The 22257-nt window shown below is 43.7% G+C and overlaps 1 protein-coding gene across 5 annotated transcripts in view; it reads left to right on the plus strand.

Annotated features, from left to right (window-relative positions):
* The window catches only part of SETBP1 (SET binding protein 1), a 241466-nt gene that overhangs the window by 146405 nt on the left and 72804 nt on the right, over positions 1-22257 (plus strand). For all 5 annotated transcript variants that reach the window (XM_086479838.1, XM_086479839.1, XM_086479836.1 and 2 more), the window contains one exon: positions 17873-21338. In XM_086479838.1, the coding sequence (XP_086335964.1) occupies positions 17873-21338 (3466 nt within the window). The remainder of the gene's footprint in view (positions 1-17872; positions 21339-22257) is intronic.

The following is a 22257-nucleotide window of genomic DNA, read 5'->3' on the forward strand; positions in this document are numbered from 1 at the left end:
ATGGAAGAGAAGAATGGGAAAGATGTAGATAGATCACCTTGAAGTCTCTCTTCCTGTCATTGCACAGTTGTTCCCTGTAGCATTTTCTCCATTCCCTATATTTTTTCTAGTCTTACACGTTCAAAAAATGGGTTTCCTGTTACATTTGTAGGCTGCCCTATAACTTAATATATCTCGCTGTCAGCAGGTTCTAATATTAAGCCTGAACATCCTTTCATTCCATCCCTTTCCTCCTATTTGTGTTGTGAAAAGCCAGCCGTCTCTTCAGCTGTTGATAGCACAGCGCGGGGACTGAGAAGAGGAGTTTTGCTCAGCCTTTTGGCATTCAGTGGGCTCTGTTTTACAATGGAGACTGCACTGGCATTATCAATTACACCTGCACTTGAATATAAAGATTAGCTTAAAGAAGGATAGATGCCTTCAGTGTTCAATGTTGGTCCCCTGGGGAGACAAAGTTTCTAGATCAAGTCAAATTGTACTTTATCTGAGAGTACATTGCAATCAAACGTTGTCCCTTTTCCATCTGCAAAGTAATCTGCAGAATCTGGGCAAGTTTTCTCCACGGGAGATGTCATGGCCTATTGCGAAATCAATCTTCGTTTTCCAAAACACTCTTGTAGCTCAATCTTTCCCATACATGGACTCCCTTCTCCACAGCACACAGCAGTAATGATACCCTCTCTGTATATAGTGTCTGTGGGGTTTTTATTATTTTTTTTTTAATTATTTCTTTTGCAAGAAAATGGGATCAGGCATTTTGAAAGCACTGATATTTATTCCGGGAGAAATCCATCCAAGACAAGTGAACCGTCAACACCCACTTCTCAATAAACAACTGTCAGGGTTTTGAGGCTGCGTGTGTGGGTGTGTGTGTCTGTTGGTTATTTAATTACTCCATGAGTCTCCTTGTATCCCTAGTAACCTTCATGTTTTCATTTCAGTTACAGCATAGCTTTGCAGTTATTTTCCCCAAACCGTCGCTAGTTCTGAGACAAGATTGTTAGACAGCAGCCTGGCTTTGTTTGCTGCCCATGTTACTGTAGCGTGGGCAGAAAATTTAAACAGACACCTATGACCCCTCTTGTGTGCTTCAGAAGGGATTTTGCGCTGCTCTGCTGCCTCTTAGGCTTCCTCAGTAGCTCCTGCGTTAAGCCTTGCTTTCTTGAAAGGGCAAAGCTTAACTTTTTGCCTATCAGGGTATATTGGTTGGAAGGGAGAAAGTTTAGCTCTTCAGTTCACTCACAAAAAGCACTTTTGCATTAGTTCTTCTTGCTTGCCCAGCAAAGAAGTAGGCGTAGAACACACTTCAGCTCAGCTTTGCAGCTTGTGTACTGGTCAGGGTGCTGGTGCCAGACAAACCCAGCTGCCAGTGGGGGAAAGATACTTCATCCGGGTCCTGGGGTTGCTGCCCTGGTGGGAGTGGAAATCAGATCACTGGAGCTTAAACTAGGTGACCTGCTCCCCTTATTTTCTTGGAAAGGGGTTCTCATTAAGTTACATGTTTTGTGATGGGACGGGGCCTTCAGTGAAGATGATGAGCTGAGAGGGTGAAAACTTAATGAGTTTCATCCGTTGATTTTTGGTTTGTTTCTTTGTTTGTTTTCTTTTAAATTAATGCTTTTCAGTCTGTGTTCCTTTGAGGAAATAGTACAGGTACCCTTGATCAGGGCCTCCCCTAGAATTGGAAAAAAACCTCTGAAACAACTTAATTACTAAAATCATGATTTATGTAACACTAGCAGTTAGAAGCCTCTGCCAAATTTGTGGTTCAGTTTTGCCCAACAATCATACTACGGAAGACTGTCCCCGGACATATCAAAGACCAGGGAATGCTGAAATCAGTGGCAGATACCAGAACACAACAATGATCTCCAGCTCCTAGATCAGTTAGACTGTGCCTACTTCCACTATCCTGTGTGCTTTCCAGGTGAAATATCTAGAGGTGACAGGAATGATTAACTGAAAGAAAGAAGAGGGAACAGGAGTCCTCCAAACAATGCCCAAGTAAGGACCAAGGCTTGGTCCAGCATCAGTGTGGTCAAAATCTACTGACCATGTGGCAAGACTCCTACTCCCCACGCTCAGGTTATATGTCTGACATCAGACAGTGCTCTCTCCCTAGCAATTTTCATAACAGTGTGTTCTTTTTTCCCCTCTACTGAACCTGTAAGCCTGGGGAGCACTGGCCCTGAGTCAAAAACCCAGTTAGAGCAAAGCATGCCTACCTCAAACCACATGTAATCACAGCAGAGGAAAGCCTTTCTGGTCTCACAGCCATTGTCTGCACTTGGCTGAGCGGGCTGAGTAATGCGCTGCTCTTTAAAGGTGTGGCGATGGGATGAAGCCTCTCTGGAAGCACCACAAATGGAGCAGAGGTGCTTTTGTTGGAAATAATCTGTAGAAGATCCAGGAGCAAAGGATGCCTAGAGGCAGGTGGTGGTGCTGCTCTGTGGGCAGCAGGCAGCTGGCTCAGTTGCATTCTTCCTGTGGTCAGCCACTGTGCCCTGCGGTTAACAGAATATCCATAAGTCGAGATTTTACTGATGAGCAAACCTCAAAAGACTGAATAAAAGTTTGAACAGGAAGCTGGAAGTGTGGTCATCTGAACAGCATGATGCACTTGAATCCTGGTAACAGATTTTCTGTTTTCAAATGCCAATTTTTATAATGCAGTGTTTTCAGGGAGTATAAGGAAATGTTAACCTCCGTTAACTTACAAAAAGAAACTGGATTTAAATTATAATTTCAAGTATAAATTTATTCTTTGGGGTTTTTCTTGTTTTCAAAATACTTTTATTTGCCTGGGAACAGTGAAGAGAAAACACATAGACTGTGGTGTATCTGAGATTGTCTCTTCACTCTTCCATGGTTTACCTCAAAAAGGAAAGAGAAGTCTCATTCAAAAACAGTTCAAATTAAGGGTTGTGAAGTAACATCTTGATAGTGAGGAATGAAAAATTCTCTGCTTCAGGTAGAAGCAATGACATTAGGCAATCCCCAAATAAATCACAATTTACTGTGTTCAAAATGTGTCTTCAAAGACCTTCGAGGGTCTCTACACACACACACACATATTTAAAAAAAAAAAAAAAAGGTGAAAATCTTGAAAGCTTTGTCAGGAACAAGTTTGGACTCTGTACATTTTATTGGTCAGGAAACATTTCTGAAAGACTTTTGTAAGGGCACAGTTCATCCCCTTCGAGTCTGATATGGAGTAGCAGGGAAGGGGTTAAATGCGTATTACAGGACACTGACGTAAATTGGGCTATATTCATCCAGCCTCCCTTTAGATGTCTAATTTAGGTGCCTGAATTAGCTGCTCAGGTGCCCTATATAGTCAGCAGAGTGAGTTAGCATGCTCTGATGTCCTCTCTGGAGGCCCCATGGATGGTGTAGGGAATCCAAGCTCCTAAACCAGGTGTTGGTCAGAGGTTGATGGCCAGAGCCATGCTCTGCCAAGACTCTGCTCTGACTGTTGAACTGCACCAAGCTTTTCTGCAGATGGGGCTGGAGGGCCAACTCCTGCAATATTTTAATACGTGTCATTCCAAACCTGATCTTATACCTGACCAAGTCACTCCAGGCTACAGCCTCAGTAACAAACAGCTCAGTCATGTGGAGGACACATGGATTTGAATCCTGACCTGGATTTCTTATTTTACCTCTGACTCTAGAATTTACTTTCTGTGGTTCCTAACTAAAAGTTTCTGGAGGGCAGGAGCTTAAAAGACAAAGGCTTTGCTTTAATCGCAGCCTTTTTCCTATCTTGCTCAAAGCAGAACCCTGGTGAGCAGCAGACAGACTTACTGAGCTGTAGCCTCTGTCTGAAGTGTCCCCTTCTTTTCAGACAGGAGAAGCATGACAAGTCTGCAAGGAAAGGAAACCTAATTGTATTGCACATGTTCTAATTTAAGTTGCTGTGTGTTGCTGGGAGTTTGAGCAGCAGAAACACGAGGTCACTTCTTGCCTGCGACTGTGTTCTTTGCTTGAAGAGAAATGGATAGACCTGATAGCTTTTCCTGGTGTAATTACCTCCAGAGTGGATGACTGGGGATCTTCCCCACAGTCTCAGGTTTCTCAGACCTTTTTTTTTTTTTTTTTTTTCAGAAAAAAAAATCCCTTCTTTAAAATTAAATGTTCGTCAACACACTCACACAGAGAATCATGCACACAGAGGGCCAGGTAGAGCATTGCAGGTATGCTGTGACCACAGACGCATGGATAATCCATTTTAATATCACCACCAAGCTAAAGGTCTTAGAAAATGCTCACTCATGGGTTTGCAGTGTAGAAATCACAGTCCTGTACGCCTGAGCTGCCCTAAGCCCCAGGTGGCTGGCTGCAAATGGGTGCCCACTGTGCTGAAACACAGCCCCATGTTTGCTCTCCTTTGGCAAACAGGGATTCCAGTTGAGTCTGTGATACCCGTGGCCACTTTTGGTGACATGCGCAGACTCATACAGCAAAGGGTCGGTTTGTTTGCACTTCAGACAGACATTCATTTGTTTGAAGTTATGTTCATCTAGACTGTAAAATGCCTTGGGAACATGGAATTGGTCATGGAGACCTTCATGGGCACTGGCAAAAGTGAGGGTGAGGACAACTAAATTCTTCTGTTGACACTGGCGAAGGGATATGGAGAGACCTTGGGCAAATCACTGAGCCTTAGTATTTCCACCTGTAGTGTGCAGAATAATGACCCCTACTTCTTTCGTTAATTGCTTTGAGATTTATTGGATGTAGACTTTAGATACCAACAAGATCTTTTTGCTTTAGTGTGAATGACGTGGTGAACGTCATTCTGAAGACCATGATAGAAAACACATGTAATAAACTTTTGTAAGTTGTTTATTCGTGTGTTTATACCCCTCTGCCACACGTAAACACACAAACACACTGTTTTTACGCACTGAAGTGGTATTTTTACAAAATGTTTTTCCGTGGTCCTGGTAAAGGGCATGCAAGGGAAGAGAAACGATTGCCTGTTCTGGATATATTTACCAGGAGATGCCACCAGATGGGAACACGTATGTTGATGAGACTAAAAACTTAATTTTCAATACCTGCTGCTGCAGTCCCTCCACCTGGGTCCTTGTCAGTCTGACAAACCTAAAGAATTTAGGTCAATTTTTTTATCAAACCCCTCATACCAAAGCCTAGCCTTGGTGCACAGCACTGGTTTCTCTTTAAAATTAGATGCAAAATATGTTACATGTGGGGAAAGGAGTGCCAGGAAGCTCTATTTCTCTTCTCTCTTCATCTCTGGAGATATTATACATGCAGGTATCTGGTACCCTCAATTATGCCTTACCTACTCCAGGAGGGAAAAAAAGGAAAAAAAAAAAAATTTACTGTAATAAATCTCATGACCTCTAGTCAGGGAAAACCCGAATTCTCAGATATCCATAACAAGCCGAGCAGTCTGCAGCAGCAGAAATTACAAGTGCTGCACACTGAACTAAAGTGTCTGGCACTTTAAAGTGCACATTTTCCGGCTTTGCCCTTTCCATAGTATTCCACAGGGGCCACCCATCGCAACTGCTGATAAGGTCGTGTGCAGGGTGGGTGATGAATCTGCACTGATTTCAGAAGGTTTTTCTGTCTGGTTGCAGAAAATAGATATGCCTGTATCCTCAAGAGAAATCCTTAAAGGAGAACTATGCAGAAGTGTGTGCATTGTCTAGTGGAAAACAGAACAAAGAAAGGGGAAAACACAAAAAGAAATAATAATAGTAATAATAATAAGTAATAATTAAATACTATACGTAGAGTGCAAGAGATTTTTCTTTCTTACTTGAAGTATCTTTGAAGCAGTTGCTGATTAGTCTTTGCACCAGTGACTTCAACATATGCAACCTTTTTGTACAGTGGTTTGAGATTTCGCTTTTGCTCTTTTTTTCTTCCTCCACACCCCCTAAACACCCTTTGGAACACCGAGTGTGACATTTGGATTGGGGCAGAGACCTCCTGCAGTTCAGATGTTTGCATTTGGGCTCATGTTTGGAGACTGTGATGGAGCATACAAAACAGCAGGGTAATTTAAAGCAGAAAAGATCAAATCAATACTTTCTCCCATATTTAAAACAGAAAAAAAAAAAAAAAAAAAAAGAAAAGAAAAGAAAAGAAAGAAAAATAATGCAGCCAATGCCTAAAACGGACTCCGAAGTTCTTCATGTCTTCAGATTCAGGATGTTTTGATTTCATGCTGTTTTACAGATGTCTGTGAGACTTAGATCCAGATTTGATATCAGATTTGCTGTTCCACTTAAAGTTCAGGGCCAAATCTCAGCCATTTGGTGAGGATCGAGTCAGTCTGGAGGAATATTTCACCTATATTTGCCTTTTGAAAGTCCATGCTCAGGCAGCACAGAGGAATGGCAACAGGAATCACAATAACTTCCCCTGTGCCACGCTGGTAGCCTGAATGCGTTGAGCCGATAGCATCTGGCATCGCTCATGCTTGCAGACCCATGTGTGGTACAACGCTGCCCATCCTTGTTCCAGGAGGAACCACATCTCACCAGGCTTGACGAGACAGAAGTGCCCTTCCTAGTAAATCAACTCTGCTGTACCAGTGGGACATGCCACTTTACAGCAGCAGGGAATATGGCAAGTGAAACGAATTGTTAAAAAATGTGGAGTATTCTTTTTGGTGCCAGGGATGAGGGGGAATTATTGGGATGAATCCAGAAATGAAGTACGTCTAGGGATGGAAATGATACCAGGGTATGAGAAGAGAGACTGAACAGTGAGGTTTATTATGCTGGGTTATAGCCTGCCAGAGGAAGGAGTTGAAGACGCGTTGCTGGAATTGCTTAACACCAGGTTGGACAAAACACTGGAGGACAGAGAGAGGATATATAGTCTCAGATTTTTAAGGCCTTTGTGATCACTTAGTCAAACCTGCTGCATGACTCATACCAGGGGATTCACCTAAATGTAGTCCTGTTACAAGTCCAATAGCTGTCATGCACTAGTGTGTATCAGTTAGAAAAACACCCAGCTTTGATTTAAAAGAAACTTCAGGTAACAGAGAGTCCATAGCTATGATAAGCTGTTCCCATGACTTTTACACCCTCTATTGAAAATGTGGGCCATGTTTCTCATCTCAGTATTTCTAGCTTTGGCTTCAAACCCTGTGTATCTGCGGAACTAAAGGACCTTCTGTGGCACTCTTGTACCCACTTATTTTCAGTCCCTTTGATGTGCATCTCAGATGCTTATAACACCAGGTTCACCTGTGCTTTAGCTGATCTCCCTCTCTCTCCTCAAGTAGCTCTTGGAAACACTTATCTTCTGCCAACTCTTCCAATGCCAGTCCTTCAGAATAAGTTACATTTTGAAAAGAAAGAGGGATAACTTGACTCCCTCAGCAATGGACAAATGCACTTTGATGTCTGAAATGTGTAGTGCCTGCTTCTGATTTAACCTATGTGCCAAGCTGCTTGGAGAGGGGACTGTATCTTTGGTGTCAGTATTTTTTATGGAGTTACTCAGCTCGAGCACACAGTCAGCACTTAAGAGGAAGCAATAAAAGGGCTGGGATTGGTTTTGCTTCGTCAACATGTATGAGCAAAGAAACGTACTTAGGTGAGTTACTAGAACAAGGGCAATTAAAATGGCAATGCTCTGAAGTGCTGGCGGTACCGCACCATCACTCTGTCTCATCTCAATGTCTTCACTCCTAAGGGAAGTGTGTGCATAGAAATCGCTGAATTTCTGCACAGGTTCAAGAATTTAAGTGTTTCTCCAGACCAGATCTTCAGCATAGGATAAGCCAAATTCTGACCCAGAAGAGCTACAAGCTTTGCTGTTCTGGATGCTAATCCCAGGCCTGAATTTATGTTAAAAGGCTTTCCACCTGCCTATTCAGCCTCATGGATAAAAGATTGGGTACTCAATAAGCTCAATTTCTACCCCTGATCTCTTAGGTGAGAAGCTAGAGAAGTTTTGGAGGTCATTTAAGCATAAAGATGTGCTTGGGGTGCCTTGCCATCCTTTTTTCTAGACCACCGTTCCCTTCCCTCTCTTTTTCTGGTCTGTGCTGCTGTTGATTTTTGTGTGTAGAAACCAAACCTAAACTTGGTCAGGGACTTTAAGTAGTGCTGCTGTACCTTAATAAAACTGTAGTTAGCCTGGTGATGTTGTTGTGAAAATGGCTGAGAAACTCTTGAAAGTGTAAGATTAAGGGACAATTAAATCTTGGGTTCAGCTCCCAAATGGATTTCCACTGGAGATTCACACTTAATAAAACACAGAAAATTGCATTTTATTTTGGTACATAAATACTGGTAGCGGGGGACTGTGGCATTTAGGGGAGAGAATCGCTCCACCAGAAAACTCACTTCAGCAAAATGATGCAGTCCAGTTGAGCCCCTTTTATGATCTGAGAAATGACTGTTTTTATAGCACACTAAATAAAACCTGCTATTCGAGCTGGAGGTTTATTAGTAAAGGTGATTTTGCCATAGCTGGGGAGGGAGGGGAGGAAGGAGAGATAATGGATGAACATCAAAGCAGAGATATGTGTCATTCAGAAAAAGCAGAGGGATGCCCCAGAAATGTGGTGTCACATCATCACCTCACCTTAGCATTGCTACAGAAATATTTTATGTCATTATTTTATTGGTATTGTTGCTCCAAAGCATTATTGCTAACCTGGTTGAATTTCCCCTAGTGGGAAAACCTTCTATGGGTGTAGTGCAGAGCCTGAAAAAGCACCTGGGTGGAAGAGGCAACTGCAGGGAGCCAAATCCAGGGGATGGTAAAATTGGTTCATATGGGAGAGCATTCAGGTTTAGCCAGGGCAGCTTCTGAGTTGCTGCTGCCCCAAATCACCACTGTTACAGCCTGGAAAGAGGACTTGCAGGTGAGCATTAGCGTCCACATAGCACATGCTCGTGCCTTAGGCATCCCAGTGCGGTGCTGGGTATCTTTCTCCAAGCTTGCCTTCCTTAGGGGCGTAAACTAAAATCTGAGTCTTCAACAACTGTCCCACAAGGGTATCACGTCTAGTCCAGAAACAGAGAAGTCTGCCATGCTTTTGCTGTCTTCAACATGTGCAGCAAATTTCCCCAGTTATCACCTTATGCGGTTGCTGCTGGTTCTAGGGAAAAGGGGAGAGGGATCAATTTTTATCTGCCAACAGTGGTGAAAATTAGGCACGGGTTATAAGCAAACTGAGAGACTAAAGCTTCTGAAACTCCACTCATCCTGTAGTCTGTTGCAAATGGGGCAGGTTTTGCTGCATGCCTGCTTGGACAGTTAGAATGACTGCATGCAGTACAAGGGAAGAGGAGTGTGCTCCTATTCCATTCCGTCAGCAGATAAATATTTTACTGGTGAAAACAAAGGAGAATCCCACTTGGAAGTCTGTTCTAAGACCAGCTGTTTGAGAGAGTCCAGAACATGTCCCATCTCCGAATGGTCCACCGCAGACCATTTGCTAGCTCCCCACAGAGTACAGTGACTTTTCGGTACGTAACCAGTGGAGCCAGAAATTCATCACGTAGGACCGCTCTGGGCAGATTTTCCAAAGGGAACGAACCTCCCACATTTTGCTGCAGATCACTGAAGTTCATCTTCTCAGGGTGAGTTTGCTGAAGGACCAGATGATGCTCTCTCAGAATTTATGGTACAGAACTCAGATCTTAATGCAAGGAGGTGGGAAGACACTGGATGCTGGACCTCTCCTGCAAATTTTCATGAGCTTTAACCCAGCTGCACCAGATAGATGTTCTGGCAGATTTCTGTACTTTTTGCTAATGCTATTGCACATGCACTACTTTATGCTAGACTTTAGCTGCAATCAGGATTCTTTGACAGAATTAATCTGGTGGTCAGTAACTGCTAAATGAAGTGCATGCTAAAAGAATGATGAGCTAACTGACTGAAGCTCACAGCTGTTAGGAGCTTCTCTAAATGCCTGTTTTCAGGTGAATTCAGCATCTCCTTGACATTTAAAGACTCAATTTATAATCAAATTATTTAAGTCTAGTGGAAAGAATCACTGGCCTCAATGGAAAAGCCATTTTTATTTCCCCCACCCCTTGGAAAAAAAAAAAAAAATATTCAGAGTAACACTGTAATTCCTATACTAAATGAAGGATAAAAGAAATCTTCCAATGCAAATTAAGCACTGCAGGCTTTAAAAAATTATTGCAGAAACTTACGGTGCACAGCTTCTCACATCCTTATTTCCAATTTAGTAATCTGAGACGTGCTGAAGCATTAACGTCCTGGCAACACCACAAACCTTTCAGAGATGAATACCCCTTACTGCTTGCATTTCTGCAGTCTGTCTGGGGATCCTTCTGCTGTTTGATTTTGTCCAAGTCACTATACAGATAGACATTGCCCTCTGCAACGTGAAATGATAGAGCAAAATGGAAGAGCAGGATGAGACAGAAACCTGGATGTGCAACGTCGTAGTTATACACTGGGGAGAGCAGATCGAGCTCCATGGAACTGTACCACTTCCGAAGGGCTGGAAGTATGTTTTATATATGAGCAATAAAGCCTTAATATCACTGCTGCTGTTAAGTTCTTTAGCATGGCTCGTGGACAAATGAAAGCGTGCAGCTTAGCAAAGGCGTCTTGCTCTGTGAGCCCTGGCTTCGTGGATGTGATGTCTGAAACACTCACTTAAAAATCTTTACGCTGGCTTGAGGCCAAACAGGGTCTGAACCAGGGTTATCTCACCAGATGAATGGGCAAGATTGTATGAGTCCCATTGTAGTCCACCTTAGCTGGTGCCCAATTGTTCTCTCCCAGCTGCCTAAACTGAGGCGGCAAACTGTGTTATGCTTAAACACGATATTTAAACTGCATTGTTATGTCGGTGGTGATGGGCTCTTTGTTGGAGCTGACAGAAAAATCCCATTGTTTAGAGTTTTCCCAGACTCGGTGCTTCATACAAAGCCCTGAAAAGAGCAGGGTTGTTTAAATATTTGATAAAGAAAATATGTGCAGAGATGGGTCTGTCCCACTAGTAAGGAGCAGATCAGCCCGCAGCACCAAATCCTACCTTTGTAAATTCAACATGTTGCAATTTGCCCACGTAAAATCCTCAGTCCCTGTATGTGGAAAATAGAAGTGTCTGAAATCCAGCAGAAGATTGAAATAGTGTGTAAATCATCCGGTTTCAAGCTGGTAGGAAAATTAATTTTGAATAACTCTGGAATTTCTGAATTATTTAACAAATCATGATACTTTACCAGGAATGCATGAAAAATTACAATTTGCAACCACGTGAGCATCTTTGGACCCTTCAGTAATCTCTGTGCCTTTCTTTGTCTGTTCTTTAAGGATAAGTTCTTTAGGTAGGTATTCTCAAAACAATTATAGTGAAAAAGCCTGACCTTCAGTTTCTGTGTATTGACACAATTACACAAACATCTCAGGGAAGACGGAGCAATGGGAGTGCAAATCTGGGAGGACCTCCAGCAGGTTCAGTGAAGATCTTCCTGATTCGCTCGAGACTTGCACCACAGTCTGTGATGTTTGTGTTCAGTGAAGGGACACAAACAGGTGATGCTTTGCTCTTAATTAACCCACTCCCACCCCATGCTGTGTCTTGCTCTCAAGGAGTCCCCCTGCAGCTTCATGTTAATTCCTGCTTCTCTTTCGACACCTAACAAATGATCCTCGCTCCTGTGAGTGTGGTGGTGTTTGAGCTTTGTGCTGTTGAAGACTCAGGGAGCTGGGAAAAGAAGTAAACTCCAGGAGCAATGAATTTGAGAAACTGCTCTGAAAACCACCCTTGTTTGGGATGATAATGATGAATTTTGTGTTAGTGCCTGCTGACATGTTTTCTATTAGTATTTTAATTGGAATTAAAGCCCCTACATCATTTCTGAACCAGATTCACTGGGCTTTCTTGGAAGACACTACTGCTGTTTGGAATTCCAGCAAGTACCATATGCCAGTTTACGATCCCTCCTCCCTGGTTAGGGTCACTGAGGACCTAAAGGACTTCCTGAAACCATTTCAGACACTTACTATTGTGAACTAACCTGACTTGATCACAGACCCCTCCTATAAATTGATCACATTTCATGTCAATGACTACTCAACCAGTAAGTCATTAAGCCAGAGTTAAGTTCCACTGAACCTGCTGTCTCCTCTGCTTGCTATCTTTTATTTACAGGGTAGCGCCACCCCGGCAAGCCTCAGTGTACTCACCAAAATGCATTAAATATCTCCAATCTGTAGTTCTGATTAGAGCTTTCGAGTGAGCAGTTTGCAGCTGTCCTATTGGGACACAAGAGGAAATGCTCAATTTTGAGCAAAAGTGTGAGCTGAGCCGGGATTATTTATTCATGTGTCGGAGCTGGAAATCTCAGTTTTTTCTTCCTCTCAAAGGGTTTTCTTCTCCAGTAACATGTTTTCATGCATGTCTAGGAAGCAGAAACTGAAGAGAAAGCTTTTTCATGAGGAACAAATCACCTGGAACTTCTCCAGTTTCTAGGAGTTCCTTGCGAAGGAGAGTGATTTCTCAGAAGGCTGGTGCCACTGCATTTACCATTTAACCTCAGTGCCACCAGATTGATTCATTCAGTCTTGAAAATCTCAGGTTGACCTTTTGCTAGGCACCAAAGATCTGTTACCAACATTGTCTGGAGTACTTTTGAGTATAAGCTTAAGTTATAGCCAGTATGAATTCAGGCTTGCCTTTGCTCTGAGCTGGCTTAGGAGGGTCCAGTTTGCATGCAATATCGCTGCCATAGCAGAGTGCAGTGCCTGAGCTAATATCTTTCTCTGTGTGGCTTGGAGACAACACCTGGTGACTCAGCATCTGGCTAACCCAGGTGGCAAGCAGGGCAAGTGCCCACATATGTCCAAGCAGTCACAGCTTCACCCCATGGATTTCCGATGAGATGTCAGCTCCCAGTTGCCAAAATTGCTAGCAAAAAGTCGCTTACAAGTTCCTAGACCACACAGAGGTATTATATGGTGTTTTGATGTGATTTATTCTTGCTGGAGAGGCAGGGGTGGCCCTGAGATAAAAGCAAGCACTTCCCAAATCTCTGATTCTAAGTGATATTATTCATTTAGGAAAGTCTTTCCTCTTTCTATTTTAATTTCTTTTTTATTATTATTATTTTATTTCCAGCCTATGAAGAAGATAACAAAGGATGGTATGTCCCCAGAGTACACTCTGATGTGTCACTGTGGATGCCAATCCCCACAGACGCTCCCGATGTTATTAATTTTTAAAACAAACTTGCTGATTGAGGTTCTGACTGCCTTTAAATTGTCTCTACAAGGAGACTGTGTACTAATTAACCCACAGAAACAATCAATGATGTACCTTTTTCAAGTTTCAGGGTGATTAGAATATGAAAATGAAGAGCACAATGGTGCAGATGTTTTAAAATCACAGCAGACAGCAATTAGTGACATGGGAACCAGCTGCTTATCTCTCCAGATAAAGCCTCTTAATAGGGAATTACACTTGAGGAGCCATTACACAGATGGATCTGTGAATGATTTAAAGAGGGGGCGTTGTAGTATTAACTTTGATTTGCAAGCCAGATTCTTGACAATCTGTACGTATGTTACCTCTTCAAAAAGGTGTGTTTGGAGCAGGGGGGTAAGCAATCAGATTTTTTTTTTTCAAGTGATGGGTTTCTGTACTTGCATATTTTACCATTACGATTATTTTTAGTTATATTCATTTTTGTTTGGATTTTGTTCTACTGAGCTCTTGATTTGGTCGCTAGCATCTCCTCCCACTTTTTGCTTTGGGATTGGAAGCAGCATGTGGATTTAGACAGAAGCTCAGGAGAGGGAACAGCGGGGCAGAGTGATACATCCAGTAGTTAAATGAAAAGAGTCCCTGAGTGGTGGATTCTGCTGCTGGGTACTGCTTGCAGAGTAGGGTGCCGCTCCTCATGGGGCTGATACAGTCTCATCCCCTCAGTTGCAAGGGCTGCATGCCAGAATAAAATTTAGGAGGAGTAATCTCCTCTGCAGGTGCAGGGTTACACAGGTCTGGCAAGGCAGGTATGAACACACAGTCACACCTCCTCTGCTTTCTGGCCAGTGCTCTTTAGTTGCCAGTATATGGGATGTGTCCTGCTCGTAGCTCTACGCGCCATTGCCAAAGCTGAGGACTGAAACTCGTGAGTTTGGCCTTGAAGTTGTATACTACTAGTAAAAGGATTCAAACTTTAATTTTTTAGTCTAAGGTTTAGCATGTGGTGGATCACATTGCTCAAACTTCTTTGCAGTTATAAAAACTATTAGCTTCTTTATGTGTGTTTTATTTTCTTTAAAGGAAAGGTGGGATTATTAGCCACTAAGCACGTCCAGTAAACTGAATATCAAGAGTTTTGATATTGACCAAGTCTGGTGAGATGTGATAAAACTGCATGGGTCAAGTTATACTTCTGCTTTCACAAAAGAAGAAGGAACAGGCTCCTGGCACAGAATAGCTAGCTGCTGAATAAAATCCTGTTTAATGGAAGGGTAAACTACAAATAGAGGCAGGCACTGACGTTTGAAGTATTTTTAGGGTCTCATAAACCAAAAAAAAAAGGTAAATCTTCCTGTTTTCATGAAAAAGCCCACTATCCCTGATGCCTGTCTCGGCCATGCTGCTATAGGAACTCTATTCAGATCAACAGCATCTTGCCAAGCCCTATGGAGTTGCAGTATATTGCACTCTTCCTGATGAATAAAGTAATGAATCTGTGTGAAAGGCATCAAGATACAGGTTTCTGAAGAGCCTTGTTTGTCCTCACCCTGTTGACAGCTCTGGTGTCCTCCGGTAGCTCAGCGGAAGCTTAGGTTAGCTGAGCTGGGGCTTGTTGTCTTCTTAGGGTGGTGCACACCCAGCAGGGAAAATTGAAACCTAAACTTTAGGACCAGTGGGATCAGACAGCACCCCAGGTGGACACATGGGGAATAAAATACACTTGGCTGCATTACTTTGAACTGATTCAGTAGTGTTTTTAGGTAAACAGTCCCCACATATCCATTGCAGCCAGTGGAATCCAACCTGCTGCAGCCAAATTGCTGTTTGCTGTGCTGCGGAAGAATTATTCTGGGGAGATATGAACACGTCTGGCAAGGTAGAGTGAGTAGTAAATGTTATGCTGGAAGAAGCTGTATGAGGAAAGCCGGTGGACTGTTATGAGCTGGGGCAGATATATAGTTTTGACATCCCACTTAGGAAATAAAGTCCTCTGATCCTGCAGACTGGTAATTTTTTCAAGGCCTGTTGAAATCGGAGTGCTTATCCATGTGATTAAATGCCTCCAGAGTTGGCACCTTTGATGACATAGGCATATCTTTCTCATGAATTGCAAGATAGATGTTGTGGTGGCCTGCAATGACAAGGCTATCATTAGGGATATGTTGGAAGTTGCATCATCATTTTATAATGTGCAAGGCTGAGGAAATGAGGCTGGAGGAGCCAAGTGGTATATCAACATTCATCGCTGATACATATATATAGCTGGCCTCTCAGTTCTGAGCCCTTATTAACTGCCTTAAAATGTAGATCAGAGATTATTGCTCCTTTTAGAGATCTCTGTGTGTGTGGTGGACCTGGAAGGACCAGGGTATTTCCAGCATGTGATGTTTTTGCTCACTGCTGTAACCCTCTTTTTTTTTTTTTTTTTTTTCCTTCCAAATGAAATTTTTCGGGTCATTTACTTTCACAGCTCAGCATTTTGGAAATAAATGGGTGTAAGAAGTTTCTTCAATTGCAGCCATAAGGCCAGGATCTGCAGAAACAGCCTGGCCCTGCCTTGGTGCAGGTCCTGGGGGCTGAGAGGCCTCAGCCCATCGTTTTCAGGGCTTTTCCAAGTCACAAGTCATGGTATCTCAGGATAATGATGTTTCATGTGAGGCTCGGGTGGAGGGCACCTGCCTCCAGCCCGCTGAGACCTCATCAGGGGATGGCCACCTTCCGCACACCTCCTTGTGACTGGCTGGCAGGAGAAGCCCCAGACGGCTGAGATAAAATGAAAGTCAGGAGCTTAGTGATCAGTTTAAAAGAACTAAAAACAAACCATCAAACTTCAGTGCCAGTGCTGCTGATTTTGGTTCAACACTTCCCTGGCCTCATCCCAAGGATGTGGACTTGGGTGGGCTCCGTTTTTGGAAGGAGGGCATCAGCAGTGTGGGTCGTGGCCACTGTGCGCTGTGTGGCTTGCGCGCGGGAGGCTGCTGCAAGGAGGAGGAGGAAGAGGAGGAGGAGGAACTGGTTCACTCCCTGAGGGCTGTTTATGCTTTCAACTCTTTTCTCAGGCTGAAGGAACCGGGTGTCGCTCGCCCTCGACATCTGCAGCTCCACCACAGCTGCGTGCTTTCATTTTCTCACTCCACAATTCCTGGAAATCTCTGCTTTCCCTGAGCATGGCTGGTCCATGTGCATGACAGCTGAACTATACACAGGATTTAAGAGTCCCTGATTACTCCTCAGACGGTAGACCAGAACAGCTTCATTGTTATTGCCTGTTCCAAAAAAGCCACATGCCCAATTTCATATGCACATGAAGGATAGCTCAACAATATTTGCCAATAACGTGTGCGTTTACTGGTCACTAAATAATGCACCATGGTCTTGGGGGTGTTTAGCACTTCTCAAATCCCTCTGAAGTTGTTCAGAACTGGGGACATCTCATTTCCCAGCTCAAAACCTTCTTATGCTGACAGCTTCCTTGCCCCAAAACTTCTGTTGCAAAGACCCCAATCGGAGCTCTGACATAACGATACTGATAGAAACTTAGTTGTAACGTGGTATTTGCAGAGACACAAGACACTTAGCAGTTGTTTTCTATTGTTCTTTCATTGGTTACGCATTTATTTTAAAAGTCTCTCATCATTTATTTGGTATTCGGAGCGGTGTCATTACAGTTTGCTAAGAACACTTGTTTGCAATACTAGGTGTATGAGATGAGTTGCACGGTCTGATCCAGAGCTTCACAAAAAGGCTACAAAGTGTAATAGGAGAAAACAAATGGCCAGAAGAGGTCAGTTAGTGAAAGTAAAAAAACAAAACAAAACAAAACACCCCAACTTTTTTGTTTTCAGTTTTTTCAAAAGCCTACAGCTGTAACAAACATAATTTCTTTAGCTGAAGGAGGCCCACCAAGAAAAAAAAGTAACTTTCTTTTGCTCTCTGACTGTCTTCTGTCTGTGCTGTAATGTCTGAGATTTGAAAAGCTGCTGTTGGATTAGAAATCATATTGAAAATATGTCTTACAAACATTTGAAATAGCGGATTATTAAAATGAAGCAGGAGTATTGCAAATCTTGAACTTTCCAAGTATGCCTCACACTTGCCATATGCATATGATTTTAAACACTAAGTTTGCAGGGATGACTTCTGTGTGGAAATTTAAGCAAGTAAATCTTTGCAGATTCTGGCTTCATAAGGAAGGGGACCCATGGGTTTTCCTCTTGTTTGTTACAACTTCCAAGATAATTTTGCGTTTTTCGTGTTTACAACAATGAGCTTAATTGCTGTTGTTGAGCATCAAGTTCTGTGAGGGATTATTTTTTAGGAAAAATGGATTCTCACCAGGAGGCTGAGCTGCACCATTCATCCATTGAAAGGGAATATTTTACTTGTGTTTTAAATTAAAAATCAATAGCATATATTTCCTTAGAAATTTAGCATTTATAGACATACTTCCATTGTTTTTAGAGTGGGGGAAAAAAACCATACTTATTTACAAAGCATGAATCTAAATGCAAATTTGGCTCAAGTATAAGACTTTATAACGGCTCATAACCCTTACAAGGACATTGGTTAAGAAGAGTTGTCAATCACTGTACATATAAAGAGCTGCAACCAGGTGTTATGAATGGACTGATAAACTAATTGTTTTTCTGTTTATCTTCTTCTACCTTCCAGGTTTATGACAGGCCACAAAAACATTCTGCTCTGCACTATGATCCAGGCCTCCAACAAGACTTCACCGGTGACACCTTAAAATCAAAGCACCAGCAGAAAAGTAGCAACCAGCACCATCTTGACTGGTCAGCGAGCTCCGATACTGGATCCGCTTCTCAAAGTTGCTTCATCAACACAGAACCCAGTCGAGAAGCAGTTAGTGCCACCAAGGTCCCTGCTCCGGAGCCAGGAGTTTCCTTCAGCAAATCCCAAACAAAAAAGTCCTGCGCCAGCAGCACGTGGGGGCAGCTTTCGGCCAGCAGTAAAGAGCTTGCCATTTGCAGTGTGGTCTCATCACCCAACAGCATCAGCACGGCTGTCCAGCCGAGCAGTGCCTCCGAGTGCAATGGGCTTTTGCCTCTCGGTGATCAAGAGGGAGGTGTGCAGCTGGAGGCCCCTGATCAGCCCACCGGGAGTACAAAGAAGAAGTCCAGCAAAAAAGACTTGATAAGTCAAACCATCCAATCCGCAGACATCGAATGGGTGAAGAGTGCCCAGAAAGCATTTGACAGCAAATCCCATGACAGCATGGAAGGGAAAAAGGAGTCTTACTCGATGGACAGTGTGTTGGATACATCACCCTTGAAGCAGAATCCCACATCTGCTAGCAGTTGTGAAAGTGACACCAGTCATGTACGAATTACTATCCCAATAAAGTCTCCGACAATAGATGCATCTGGCCACAAAAGGAAAAAAAGGCAATCCACAAAATCTTCCATAGAGAAAAGTATCCAGGAGAAAAGCCTGACTTCTGGACTTGCTATGAGCAGTGAGGTGGCAAACAGGACTAGCTGTCAACCAGAAGCGAGTAAAAAAGATCTTCGAGCCACAAAGCCAGGGAAAGTGGTTGAAAATGAGTCCCCCTTATTAGCTATCGACAGTGGTGTGCTCACTGACAAAGCTTCCCCCAACAGTGCTACCAGACTCAGAAAACCTGTAGCTGTGACACCCACTCTCCTACCCACCGATCTTCCCACTGCTGGCAAATTATCTGATGTCCAGCACCCCAAACATGCAGCTAAGCGGCGATGGACCTGCAGCAAACCTAAATCTATCCTTCGGGAGACCTCCATGACAACATCTGAGAAGCTGATGGTGGAGCCTCCTTCAGCCTATCCCATCACACCATCCAGCCCTCTGTATACCAATACAGACAGTCTTACTGTGATCACACCTGTCAAGAAAAAAAGAGGACGACCAAAGAAACAGCCTTTGCTCACTGTTGAAACCATTCATGAGGGAACCTCCACCAGCCCAGTGAGTCCAATCAATCGTGAATTTCCAGGAACAAAGAAAAGGAAGAGGCGACGGAATCTGGCCAAGTTGGCCCAGATGGTCCCAGGAGAGGACAAGTCCATCAGTGAACTCAAGTTTCACAAAAAGGTCGGGAAGCTTGGGGTCTTGGATAAGAAGACCATCAAGACCATTAATAAAATGAAGACCCTCAAGAGGAAGAATATTCTCAATCAGATCTTGTCCTCCTGCTCCAGCAACATAGCTCTGAAAGCGAAAGTCCAGCCACCATCTAGTGCTGGGCCAACCACTATTGATGCCAGACTGGGGAAGCAGATCAATGTCAGCAAGAGGGGGACTATCTACATTGGTAAAAAACGGGGCAGAAAGCCAAGAGCAGAGCTGCAGGCTCAGCCAGAAGAACCTAAGACAGCCATCAAGCACTCAAGGCCTGTTTCCAGCCAGCCAGAAAACCCAGCAGTGCCTTCCAATCTGCAGTCACTTGTGGCATCGTCACCAGCAGCTATTCATCCGCTTTCAACACAGTTAGTGGGGACTAATGGCAACCTTAGCCCTGCAAGCACTGAAACAAATTTTTCGGAGTTAAAAACTATGCCAAATCTTCAACCTATCAGTGCTCTTCCTACAAAAACCCAGAAAGGAATGCACAGTGGAACTTGGAAGCTGTCTCCACCCAGGTTAATGGCTAATTCACCTTCCCACCTCTGTGAAATAGGTTCTCTGAAAGAAGTCACGCTGTCGCCGGTGAGTGAGTCTCACAGCGAGGAAACCATACCAAGCGACAGTGGGATAGGTACAGACAACAACAGCACTTCTGACCAAGCTGAGAAAAGCTCAGAATCCCGCCGGAGATACTCCTTTGATTTCTGCACCCTGGACAATCCAGAGGCTATCCCATCTGACACCAGCACAAAGAACAGGCACGGTCACCGGCAGAAACATCTCATTGTGGATAATTTTCTCTCTCATGAGAGTATTAAAAAGCCAAAGCACAAGAGGAAAAGGAAAAGCCTGCAGAACAGAGATGACCTCCAGTTTCTGGCAGACCTTGAGGAACTCATCAATAAGTTTCAAGTGTTCAGGATTTCCCATAGAAGTTACACATTTTATCATGAAAATCCATATCCCAGCATCTTCAGGATTAATTTTGATCACTACTACCCTGTGCCATATATCCAGTATGACCCATTGCTCTATCTTCGCAGGACCTCTGACATGAAGTCTAAGAAGAAGCGTGGTAGACCTGCCAAAACCAATGACACCATGACAAAGGTGCCTTTTTTACAAGGGTTCGGTTACCCTATTCCCAGTGGGAGTTACTATGCACCCTATGGAATGCCTTACACATCAATGCCTATGATGAATCTTGGTTACTATGGTCAGTATCCAGCTCCTTTGTACCTATCTCACACGCTCGGAGCGGCTTCCCCATTTATGAGACCTACCGTGCCCCCACCCCAATTCCATGCAAGCTCTCATATGAAGATGTCCACCACTGCCAAGCATAAAGCGAAACACGGAGTGCACCTGCAAACACCTGTGGGAATGGGCCTTGGAGACATGCAGCCCTCTTTGGCTCCTCCAAAGGTTGGAGGAACAAGCCTTTCAAGTGGCCGACTTCACAAAAGGAAACACAAACATAAGCACAAGCATAAGGATGAGCGGATATTGGGGACACATGAAGATCTGAGTGGTCTCTTTGCTAGCAAGTCCACTGGCTTCTCCAGCCATGTGATCAACGAAAGGCTAAGTGGCTCAGATAAAGACCTCTCCTTGCTCAGCGAGAAAAGCAAGCATAAGGAGAAGCAGAAGCACCAGCATTGTGAAACCGGACACAAAGGCTCAAAGAGTAACTTTGAAGTGGATACGCTCTCTACGTTATCTCTTTCTGATGCCCAGCAGTGGACACAGAGTAAAGATAAAAGTGACTCAAGCAATGATCCCATTGACTCTTGCACAAAGAGATACTCTGGTAATACTGAGAGCAACGGAAGGTCAGAGTCCCTGGACGTGTTTGGCGAAATGAATTCCTCAAGTGAGAAGCGGGACAACGATGCAAGTGGGAGTAAAAGAAGAAGCTTTGAAGGGTTTGGAACTTACAGGGAAAAGGACATTCAGCCCTTCAGGACAAATCGGAAGGACAGAAGTACTTACGATTCCTCAGCCTCTTCAGGTAAACTCTGCTTTATTCTATTTTACCTTACTGCATTTAAATTTTTATGCTGAACAAAGACGGACTTGCTATTTAAAACAAATATGTCTGTGAGTCAATAACCCCTCTGGCTTTTTGTAATTTACTCCCATTCTGCATCCAAGCTTCAGGGACATCGACAACAAAGTTGGCCATGCATTAAGTTAAAACCTTTAAAAGTCTTTGAGTTGTTATACAGCATTTTTGTAAATATTTCTCCTGCCTTTGCCTGTCTCTCATAGCTTGTTGTGCTTGCTCCGAAAATCTCCCCATTGCATTCTGCAACAGCAGCAATTTTAACACCTGGTGGCAAGGTAGGCCATCTTATTGGTGTCTGATGTTGTGGGGTGGTAGTTGCTGCCCAGCCTTTGGGAGAACAGCCACGGTACCAAGCAGAGCATCTCTACTCTGGCCCACAAGGTGTAGAGAAGCCATTTGTTGATGAGATGGACCTGACGCGTGGGAAGATGTGGAGCTGGGCCAGTGTCCCATGACTGGTGCGGTGTACTGCTGATCCAGAGAGACCCATCACAGTGATAGCTGGACTGAATATATGGAGACCTTGGGTACAATCCTAGCGTAAATCTGTCACTTCCAGTTCAGCAGGTGTTGTGTAAAGTGGCTGTGGGAAGGGACTGCTGTCCTGGAAATGATAAACCCTAGCCAATTGACTCTGAAGAGTTTTAGGACTCACGACTTGGAAATGTAAGCTGGGTAGATGAGGAGGGAGGAAGCTCCTTTTGGCTGCTAAGGACATCTGTTCCTCCCCTGCGGGGGTGGGGGGTGAAGAATCTGGTCTGAGAGACTGAATTGTACTGTACAATAGGGAGCTGTTTTCGTGATGACACAGAGGCAGGTGTTTTGCTGCAATATAAATGAATTTGGCTTGGGAGCAAGCCCA

This window comes from Leptosomus discolor, chromosome Z, assembly GCF_034619465.1.
Source record: "Leptosomus discolor isolate bLepDis1 chromosome Z, bLepDis1.hap2, whole genome shotgun sequence".
NCBI lineage: Eukaryota > Metazoa > Chordata > Aves > Leptosomiformes > Leptosomidae > Leptosomus > Leptosomus discolor.